The sequence below is a fragment of the Lactuca serriola genome, chromosome 1 (genome assembly GCF_051521515.1).
Source record: "Lactuca serriola cultivar US96UC23 chromosome 1, Lser_US96UC23_V15, whole genome shotgun sequence".
NCBI lineage: Eukaryota > Viridiplantae > Streptophyta > Magnoliopsida > Asterales > Asteraceae > Lactuca > Lactuca serriola.
The window spans coordinates 65347048-65358113 of record NC_136408.1 but is presented as its reverse complement, the minus strand read 5'-3'; the positions used below and the strand labels follow the sequence as shown (position 1 = coordinate 65358113).

Sequence of the window (11066 nt, the reverse complement as noted above, 5' to 3'; positions counted from 1 at the left end):
ACATTTAACATTTTATAAATTATATTACATAACTTTATTTGAATAAATGAAATAGTTGTCAATATTTAATGAAATAGAAAAAACCGTATATTGGTTGTCAATATATGTTTAAATTAGGTAACATTATTATGCAAGGAACGTCTAATTAAAATGCTTATAAATATATAAAGATCATAACTATATGAGACGAGGAAAGTCGTTCAACTAATAAACCAAAAATGATGTCTACAAAGCGATTATATATATTTATCGTTTTCAATGTATTTTCTACACATTTCAATAATACCAATAACCATATATTTTTTATAATCATTATACAATATCTATAAACAATTATATGTTTTTTTATGCGTTTCCCGCGTTTAACGCGGGCTATAATCTAGTTTATACTAAATCATATAAATAAAAAAAACTAAATGTATACATACGTCATAGTTTCTTAGTTATCAAGTCATTAGCCCGCCGTAAAAGCCGCATCCTCATAGAACTGTACCAATCAAAATAACGTTTTTTGAACAACTAAGATGACTTTAAGAATAAGTCATAAAAAAGTTAAAAATAACCAAATATTTTCATAAAAGATAATGCATAAAAAGTAACCCAAAAGATTTGGTTATTGCGACTATTATTGACGTATATCGATTGAATCGATTATAATCGGATTTTTTAAAAAATATAAAATTCTAAGTTGTCATATGTGAAATTAAAAAGAAAGACTTTTTGTTTCACGACTTTGAATAAAGAAAAACTAAAGACATATTGAAATTTGTAGTCTTGTGAAAACTGTATAAGTTGTTTGTCATATTCCCTTCTTTGTCTTCCTTTCTCTCAGTAAACAACAATGGCGGATCATCAAAACCCCCACTCTCTCTACAATCCTAACACCGGAATCTACACCTCTCCCCGACCACCCGTCCCCCTTCCACAATCACCCACCACCTCCATTGTCGATTTTCTCTTCCGCAACCTCTCTGTTTACTCCGATCGCCCTGCCTTAATCGACCCTAACTCCCATCAAATCTTCACTTTCTACCAGCTCAAACGAAAAATCTCCGATTTCGCAAAGACACTACACTATACTTACAGTATCTCCAAAGGCGATGTCGTTCTGATCTTCTCTCCGAACTCCATCCTCTTCCCTGTAGCCTTTCTCGCAGTTACCTCTCTTGGCGCCATCGCCACCACCGCTAACCCGCTATATACAGTTAAAGAACTTGCCCACCAAATCAGCGATTCAAAACCTAAGCTGATTATCACGGTTGACCAGCTGTTCTCCAAGGTCAACGGCTTCAATCTGCCGTTAATTGATCTCGGAAACTTCTCAGATTTAGTAGCGAAATCGAGTAACCATGCCGCTCTGTCTCCCTCCGTTTATCAATCCGATGTCGCCGCGATACTTTACTCTTCCGGTACAACGGGATTGAGCAAAGGAGTGGTGTTGACTCACCGGAGCATAATTGCGACGGCGTTAATGGTGACATCCGATCAGGAATTCTACAAGGAAGGGAGAAGCGTGTTTCTATGCGTGGTCCCGTTGTTTCACATCATGGGATTAATCACCTTCACCTACGCACAGTTGCAGAGAGGGAACGCCACAGTCGTGATGGCGAGGTTTGAGCTGGAGAAGTCTCTGGATGCAATACAGAGATACAAGGTAACACACCTTTACACAGCACCGCCTGTTGTGGTGGCGCTGGTGAAACAGCCGGCGATTGTCAGAAGGTACGACGTCTCATCGTTGCAGGAGATTGGGACCGGTGCAGCACCTTTAAGCAAGGACACCATGGATGAATGCTCCAAAATTTTTCCTCAAGCAAAGATTTTACAGGTACGTTATCCAAAATCCAAAAAACTATCTCCATTTCATCCATTTCAAATACACATATCAAATCTGTTTGGTATTTCGGTAGGGATATGGAATGACAGAAACAGGTGGAATTATATCAATCGAGAATACAAGGGCAGGATTTCTCAATTCAGGTTCATCTGGAGTACTTTGTCCAGGAATGGAATCTAAAATCATTCATATAGAAACTCTAAAACCTCTTCCGCCTAAGCAATTGGGGGAAATATGGGTTCGTGGACCAAATTTGATGAAAGGTAAATCCTTTTGTTCTGGGATTTATGTTTTTTCTACAAGCTTTCAACCCCATGAAACAAGAACACATAAATGGCTATTATTTTACAGAATATTTCCATAACAAAGAAGCCACAGAGCAAACCATGGACAAACAAGGTTGGTTGCATACAGGTGATCTTGGTTATTTTGATGAACAAGGAAGAATATATGTTGTGGATCGATTAAAAGAGCTTATCAAGTATAAAGGGTATCAGGTAATTTCATTAAAGTTCAAAACTTTATCGATTTACAGTTGATATTTTTTTTTTGGTTTTTAACTATTTCATCTTTCTTGACACTTGACAGGTGGCACCTGCAGAACTTGAAGGGCTGCTAGTTTCTCACCCTGAAATTATGGATGCTGCAGTTGTTCCGTAAGTAGGATTTTATATAAAAATTTTAATTTTGACATTTTTTTTAATACTGGAATTGAAATCATGATATGATATTTATTTTTTTCCTGTAGATATATTGATGATGAAGAAGGCGAGATCCCAATGGCATATGTTGTAATTAAGGCTGGAAGCTCACTTAGTAGGGAAGAGATTCAAAGCTTTATAGCAAAACAGGTTGCACCTTTTAAAAGAATAAGGAAGGTAGCATTCATTGAAGTGATTCCAAAGGCTGCTTCAGGAAAGATTTTGAGAAGGGAACTTAGACAAAAAGTTATATCCAAACTTTGAAGATGATTATCAATATTTGATGTTGTTTAATATCATTTTAGTATTTTGTATTTGCATTTATGATATATGATCTAGAGGGCGAACTTTTGTTTTTGATCATCAACAAAAAAGGGTATTATATCTTTTATATACTTTATATTATATATGTAATAATATCGCCATACATATCATGATATCAATATTCATAGATGAATACTATCTTTGTGATGTTGCCTAAACGATTACTTGATGATGTTTTATTTTTTTTATTCCATATTGTGGGTATTGGAAATTGCTTAGTGGATTTTGACGCTGGCATGGGTTATGGAAAGAAGAAAGGTTTAAACTTATAAATGCTATTGAACATGGTTAGACTAGAGGGGGTGGGTGCGGTCTCGACCGCACTCCCCTTGCCACGTAAGCACAAACACCACCACCTCTGGGTGCAGTAGAGAGTGCAGTGAGACATTTCAAGGGAGCACTTCTTCAAACAATGTGGTTGGTTTTTTTTTTTTTCGTACCTCCTTCTGATTGGTCCATTTTATTTATTAAAAAAAATGCAAGTGTGACACCACTCGCTGGGTGTGGTATGAAACCATATTTTTGTGGTAATAGGTATGAAACCATATTTTTGTGGTAATAGGTGAGATGACGCCTACGTGTAATTGAGGTTTCACGAGGAAGTGCGACACCACTCCCTCCAACCTTATGGTATTTTGAGAGAAAAATTATCATCCGATACAAACGACTCCTTATTTGCAATTTGAAGAGGCATAATAAGTGCTTGTTTTTATGGTGTGTTTTTTGCATGCCGACTGTCTCTTTTGACTATAACATCTTTGTTCTTAAGTGGAGGCAAAATGTAAACATCTTGTCATATCTCACGACTTTATGAGATTTAGGTATAATTGTGTAATAAAGCATCACATGATGCGTGATAGCCATTTGGTAAAGCACACGGAAGATGTGATGAACAACTTATTGACATGTTTTCAAATCATGGGGTTTCATTCAGGAGAAGAGTTTGTCATACAACTCCTTAAAAGTTGCTTAGTATCATTGCCAAATGCGAGCCCTTTTCCCTTATAACCTCAAAATTTGGGAAACCACTATGGTCGGTGGACAAACTGCTTTTGTTATTATTGTGTAACAGGTGCTTGTTTCTCGTTAGTATTAAATGACAATGAAAAGATTATTAATATGTTACTAAAGAATGATGTAGAGAAAAAGAGGAACAAGGTTTCCACATAGTAGAATGAGTCTTCAAGACGGTGAATATATGATTATATAACACAATCAGATTGATGATTAATTATTTTAGGGATAATGGCTTATAATTGTAACAAAATTTTGTTTTTGTACATATTAAGATTTCCTCACAAAATTTCTTTTTGTGTTCGCTTTATTGGACTTTTTGAAATTGTTTAAAAATTACCCATATAAGAGGGTATAATGAGTTTTGTCGGATTCTGACATATTTTTTGGTCAAACATGAGTTTCTGGCCATCATTGAATTTTCTGCTCATCTTCTCCTGCCAATTTTGAATTTACGGTGATATTGAATACGTAGAAACCCATGATCGAAATCACTTTTTGATTTTTTCAGATTTTTGAATACCGAAAAACAAAAACCCTTGAAATCGAAGGATCTTCTAAACATTTTCTTAAAAACCTAGAAGCCCTACAAATCATTTGAACGGATAAACACATTCCTAAAATCGTAATTATTTGAAAGAGATGAAACATGTTTTTAAAATCATAATTGTTTGAAGGGGATGAACGTTAAACACTAGAAATCACATTTGAACTAAATGCACTAAACTAAGTATAGGTATATTATATGTTGAATTTATTTTGATATTGGTGATTATGGGCGTGTTGATAAAACTAGCTGATAGCATGTAACGGATAGTGGTTAGCGGGTAACGGGTAACACTTGATTTTGGAGCGTTTTGTAGAAAGATACTCCATGGTTTAGACGATTTAATATTTTATTTAAGTTATAAATTATAGGATCACTACATTTATCGAATCTGGCAGAATTGATTAATACAAAATGATATGATCATTAATAATAGATCCATACAAAATTTCGACTCTATTTCTTTCTTATTAAACAGCCAAAAAGTCATTCTTTACAGGATATTTAATTTCTCTAATTTAAAATTACGAAATCAAAATGATTAAATTTAAATTTAAAATATTCTATCCAATAGATGGTCCACGCGTCAGCCGTATTTTGTGTGGCACATGACGAACTTTGCCACTTCTCCTTTCCATTTGTTTTCTTCATCCCCAATTTTTCCACATCAAAATTCCTTTGATCTTGCCCTAAAATGGCTTCCTCCTCTGCACTTTCAATTTCAACATTTCCTTCTACTTCTCGCTTTAACGATGTCTTTCCATCTTCTTCATCCACACTTCTCCATAGATTCTCTTCCGATCGTCACTCACTCCCCTCTCAATCCCGTTCCTTTTCATTCACCGCCAAATCATCCTCCAATTCTTCAGGCAATTTCTCTACTGATGATCCTTTTGGCTTCTATCCTTGGGAGTCTTCTGGTGGAGATAGTGGTACGCTTACGATTTTTTAGTAATTTTCCGATCCATTTTTAATTCTGTTGCAAATTTACTTGGATTACATGAATCGTAGTGAGGAAATGTCGTTACCTTAATTGATTGTTTAATCGTTTTCCTTTTATGCTCAGTTTGTCTAGTTTTGTGTTGAATCATTTAAAATTTGTAGAACTTCCATGATTTTGAATTTGTACTGGACGATCCGATCAACATCAATAACAACATGTGATTTCGAATCGTTCATTCTTTCCGTTGCAAGATTTGCTTTTGTATTAGGGATTCACTGTTTGTATTTATTCCTCCCATTATATGAAGTAAAAGGCAACTGTTCCACTAATCGGTTAATCAAAACATACCTAACTTGCCTTAACACGTTTCCAGGTATCGAATGGGAACAACAGGAAACAATCACACTCTTCACTTCTGATGGACTTGTTCAAATTGGAGGATTAATGGTCCCTAAACGTGTCCCTTCAGCACATGTAAATTAAAGATCAATACTTTCATTCTTTGACACCATTAAACTATTATTTTTCCTGAAAAATCTTGTGTTTCTTGGGTAATCAGAAGAAGCAATCCAAGGTGAAAACCTCCCCAAGATTTCAACAATATAACGAAAGCAATTACATGGATCCAGCTCAAGGCCTATGTTTGGGTGCACTCTTTGATATCGCAGCCACAAATGTAAAATAGTCACATTTTATTATTCTTAAACCCTTCAAATTGTTTATTAATAAGAAATGCTCAATTTAGGGTCTTGATATGGGAAGAAGACTTTGCATCATTGGGTTTTGTCGTTCCATTGAAATGTTAAGTGATGTAGTTGAAGACACTGTTTTGGAGCACGGTGGAGAAGTATGTAAATCTTCTTCTCACTGACTTCAGTCTGATCGGTGCATGTCAAACGCAGTATAACCTGTTATGTCTTGTGTTATGTCAGGTGGTTGTAGCTGAGAAGGCTAGCAAGGGGGGTTTGAATGAAAGGTTAACAATGACGGTTGCTGTGCCACTACTTTGGGGGGTCCCACCTGCGTCTGAATCATTACAGATTGCTGTTAAGAGTGGTGGGGGAATTGTGGACAAGGTTTTCTGGCAATGGAATTTATGGTAGATTGATTTGTGAATTGTGATGTATAAATTATAATCTCATCGTGCATGTTGTAAATAAATTGCTGTATAAAACATATACTGTATCATATCATTGATATTGAAGTGTATATTTTAACCATTTATGTGTGTCAATTTGATCACACTGTTCAGAAAGTTTGCACAAACAAGCTAAATAGCAAAAATTTGGTCCAATAATGACATCTAAGGATGATGAACTTTGCTATGTGTATGTATTTAGTCACTAAAAGGTTTTTATCTTTGATTAAACTTGTTGTCTAGTGTGTTTGAAATATACCAACATGACCATGACCGGTTGATATAAGTTTTTTTTTTTTTTTTTTTTTTTTTTTTTTTTTTTTTTTTTTTTTTTTTCTGATTTGACGACGTGTGTCTTGTAAATGACATGGGATAATGTATTATATAAGGGAGGGATAATGTCACTGTAGCACATGAAACTTTCATCAATTAGCTAATTTGGTCCTTAAAGTTTTTTTTTGGTACATTAGGTCAGTAAACTCGTAAGTGACATTTTAATTATACAATTTTACCAAGTTTTAGAAGGTTTCTCGGTTGACCTTTAATATATGTGAATTAATATATATTTTTTGTCTAATCCAATGCCACGTGAGATATGCCACGTCAATTAATGATATAAGAAGCTTAAATCCTATCGTCTTCAACTATTGAACTTCAGTCGTCTTCATTAAGCAGCTGTAAAAGAAACCGAGTTAGGGTTTGTGAAGCATTCCTGTGATCGAGCTGAAGAAACAAAGTAGTCGCAGCAATGGCATAATCGGAACCTAATGGATTGTTTGCGATGGTGGAACTGAACTACCAAGGGGTATTTAATCGAAATCCTTTCTCTTACATTGGTGGTGTGAAAACCATGTTCACTGATGTTGACTTTTCTTCTATGACTTATTATGAGTTTGTTAACTTCTTCGAACGTTTCATGCATGAAGAGTGTAAAAAGTTTTACTACTGTGAACCAGGCAATTCCCTGATGGAAGGGCTTAATCCCATTTCAAATGATGTGGAATATGTTGCTTTTATTTTTGATGCTTATGGAACAGATGGTGTAATTTCGGTTTATGTGGATCATATTGGGGTTGGTGTTGATGGGTGGCTTAATGATGATGATAATGATGTTGATGAACATGAGTCTTGTATTGATGGTGAAAATGAAGATAACATAGATGAAGTTAGGAATGTTGCATTTGAGTTTAATGAGGTTGTAGTGCATATGAATAGGACATCAAATGATCCTTTCTTGAGTAAGTTATGTGTTGATGATGAGGATGAAAACAACATTGTTGATGATGACAATGGGAGAGAAGTTGAAGTTAACATACAAACTAATGAGCTATTACACTAGAAAAAACAAAAACCAATTCTAGGGATGAGATTTAAGGGTCTAAGGCAAGTAAAATCAATGTTGTGTAACTATGCTGTAGCTAATGGATATCAATTGTGTTTTGAAAAAAATGATAGGACAAGACTTTTGTTGAGGTGTAGCAAGGGTGCTTGCACATTTAGATTATGGGCTTCCTGGATGAGTGATGAAGAGAGTTTCCAAATCAAGTCACTAAAAGGTGAATTGTGCTAGGAACTTCAAGTTTGGATCATTGGTGACATATGCATGGATTGGGAGTCACTATACCAAAGAGATTGTACAAAGTCAGAAAAAAAGTGTAAGGAAGCTTAGGTTAAAAGTAATGGCCAAGTTTGGTATCCAAGTTAGTATGGGGCAATGTAGAAGAGCAAAGAAGTATGCACTGAAACTTGTTGAAGGTAGCCTTGTTGAACATTATGGTAAGCTATGGTCATATGGTCATGAGATTTTAAGGACAAATCCTGGGTCAACTGTGAAACTAGATATGGAGGATGGTCCAGATGGAAAGAAATATTTTAACAAGTTCTATTGTTGTTTTCAAGGAGTTAAACAAGGTTGGATTGAAGGGTGTAGAAGGATAATTGGTCTTGATGGATGTTTTCTTAAAGGTGTTTGTAAGGGAGAATTGCTTTGTGCTATTGGGAGGGATGCAAATGACAAGATATATCCTATTGCTTGGGCAGTGGTTAATGTGGAGAACAAGCAGAATTGGAAGTGGTTTTTAGAGCTTCTCATTGATGATCTAAACTTGAATTTAGGCAATGGTTTCAGTTTAATGTCAGACCAACATAAGGTTAGTATTTTACATAGTAATGCATTTATATTTATTTTACACTATCTGAATTAAACCTTTGTACTACTACAAGGTTTTATAGAGGCTGTTAAGGAGTTGCTGCCATATGTAGAGCACAGGCAGTGTGCTAGACATATTTGCCAGAATTTGCAGAAGAGATTTACTGGTGCCATATATCATACCTTGTTTTGGAGAGCATCTAAAGCCACAAATGAGCATGCTTTTAAAGTTGTGATGAAAGAAATTTAGACATTGAACCCAGATGCCCATCAATATCTCATGGAGAAAGATCCTAAAACATGGTCAAGAGCTTTCTTTCAAACTGGAAGGTGTTGTGATGCAGTTGAAAATGGGTTCTCAGAAAGTTTTAATGCTGTAATAGTAGATGCCAGGAAGAACCCATAATAACCATGTTAGAGGAGAGAAGATTATACATGATGGACAAAATCTACAACATGAAATTAAAGGGACAACAATGGAGAAATCATATTTGTCCATAGATAAGGGATAAGGTGAATTTGCTTAAAAAATCTCAAAGGCATTATCAGGTACTACCAAGTGGATTAAACCAGTTTGAGGTAAGGGGAGCAATAGATGCATATGAGGTGGACTTAGATAGGAAAACATGCTCATGTAGGTTGTGGCAATTGAATGGATATGGATGTGCTCATTCTGTAGCTAGCATATCCTTTCTTAATAGGGATGTAGAAGCCTATGTAGAAAACATGTTTAGCACAACCACATTTAGGAAGGCATACAATTACAGAATTGCTCCCATGAATAGCAGTGACATGTGGCTAGAGACAAACTATACTCCACCATTGCCTCCTATTAATAGAAGGATGCCTGGTAGGCCAGCTACTAAGAGGAAGAAATCCACTACAGAGAATACAGGAACACATAGGGTTTCTAAGGCTGGAAAGAAAATCAGATGTAGTATTTGCAAGAAGATAGGTCACAAAAAGGCCACTTGTCCACAGAGAAGGCCCCAAAAGTTAAATGTGAAGAAACAGAAGAAACAAAAAGTTTGTGTGAAGCAAAATGCAGAACAGGTAAAACAATTTAAAATTTAAATTTATTTACATACGATTTGTTACTAACATAATTATATCATGTCATATAGGGTAGTACAAGTGAACCACAACAACATGAAGAGGTTGAAATGACTCCAATTGTGATGGATACTACTCAAAATGATATGCAAGTTACTCCTATTGATGTTGAATCTAGTAGTGCAGGGGATTTTAGTCATTATATGCAATTTACTCAACCTAGATGTTATGAAGGTGATGAGGGTGTTATGGATGAGGAAGCTGATGTGGTTGAGGAAGCTGTTGTGGTCGAGGAAGCTGTTTAATATGAGGAGGCTGAGGAGGTTGATCTTGTTATCCAAGTTTATAATGTTAATGTTCAGGAGGTTGATGAGGTTATTCCTAATGCCCAAGTTGATAATGTTAATGTTCAGGAGGTTGCTCCTGTTATCCAAGTTCAGCAGGTAAGTGTTAGGCCAATTTCAGAGATTTTGAAGAAGATAAGGAGAAGAAAGTCAGAGAGAATATTGAAGCTGAAATTAGGCAAAACAATTGGTGGTGTTGATGATCCAGGAAATTCGAAGGGAAAAGCTCTTGTAATTGATTAATGTTTATTGTAATTTTTATTTAAAGTTTATGTAATAGGATGATGGTAAATTGGATTTAAAGTTTATGCAATATGATGATGGTAATTTATATTTAAAGTTTATGTAATAGGATGTTGGTAATTGGTCATTTAAGTATGTAAGAAAGAAAAGGGTATTTTGGTCATTTAAGTATGTATGAAAGAAAAGGGTATTTTGGTCATTTAAGTATGTATGAAAGAAGAGAGTATTTTGGTCATTTAAGTATGTATGAAAGAAAAGGGTATTTTGGTCACTTAAGTATGTATGACAGAAAAGGGTATTTTGGTCATTTAAGTATGTATGACAGAAAAGGGTATGTTGGTCACTTATTTATGTATGACAGAAAAGGGTATGTTGGTCATTTATTTATGTATGACATGAAGTATGAAAGTATGTTGCCTTTTTAAGTAAAATCATGACATTTGGCTTTGAATATTTATGCATGGAAAAAATTGGAATAATGTGCATGCATGGGGATGTTTTATATGGTCCCGGATATGGTTCTATAATGGCTTCACAGGTCCCATTTTTTCATTATTAAAACACCCACTCACTACAAATAGTCCCATACACATAGTGTACTTCCACATGGACCACTTCCTAATTTGTTCCCAAATTTAAAACATGAACAACAACCAATCTAATTAAATATATTTGTTGGGAATACATGCCATGCATATGTTTGATTAACATCAACATCTGATTATACAAAATTCCCTACAATTGGGACTTTGAATATTTTTTTACATTACTTA

The 11066-nt window shown here is 35.1% G+C and overlaps 2 protein-coding genes across 2 annotated transcripts; both read left to right on the top strand.

The window, feature by feature from the left end:
• The first annotated feature begins 765 nt into the window (after positions 1–765).
• On the top strand, positions 766–2931 carry LOC145090069 (putative CoA ligase CCL7). The gene is made up of 5 exons (XM_079028421.1): positions 766–1828; positions 1911–2100; positions 2189–2334; positions 2426–2493; positions 2586–2931. Exons 1-5 carry the CDS (start codon positions 842–844, stop codon positions 2800–2802), a joined length of 1608 nt encoding a protein of 535 aa, XP_078884547.1. The 5' UTR covers positions 766–841; the 3' UTR covers positions 2803–2931.
• A 2110-nt stretch (positions 2932–5041) lies between these two features.
• On the top strand, positions 5042–6586 carry LOC145090062 (D-tagatose-1,6-bisphosphate aldolase subunit). Its single transcript, XM_079028416.1, has 5 exons — positions 5042–5355; positions 5740–5840; positions 5926–6042; positions 6112–6213; positions 6299–6586. The coding sequence occupies exons 1-5, from the start codon at positions 5118–5120 to the stop codon at positions 6467–6469; spliced, it is 729 nt and encodes a 242-aa protein (XP_078884542.1). The 5' UTR covers positions 5042–5117; the 3' UTR covers positions 6470–6586.
• The last annotated feature ends 4480 nt before the right edge of the window (positions 6587–11066 follow it).

Bases quoted from the DNA above. Each gene is read 5' to 3' on its own strand.
- LOC145090069 (XM_079028421.1), top strand. From the start codon at position 842: ATGGCGGATCATCAAAACCCCCACTCTCTCTACAATCCTAACACCGGA. The intron at 2,335-2,425 runs GTAATTTCATTA...GACACTTGACAG, and splicing joins TCAAGTATAAAGGGTATCAG to GTGGCACCTGCAGAACTTGA. The intron at 2,494-2,585 runs GTAAGTAGGATT...TTTTTCCTGTAG, and splicing joins ATGGATGCTGCAGTTGTTCC to ATATATTGATGATGAAGAAG.
- LOC145090062 (XM_079028416.1), top strand. From the start codon at position 5,118: ATGGCTTCCTCCTCTGCACTTTCAATTTCAACATTTCCTTCTACTTCT. The intron at 5,356-5,739 runs GTACGCTTACGA...ACACGTTTCCAG, and splicing joins GTCTTCTGGTGGAGATAGTG to GTATCGAATGGGAACAACAG. The intron at 5,841-5,925 runs GTAAATTAAAGA...TTGGGTAATCAG, and splicing joins AACGTGTCCCTTCAGCACAT to AAGAAGCAATCCAAGGTGAA.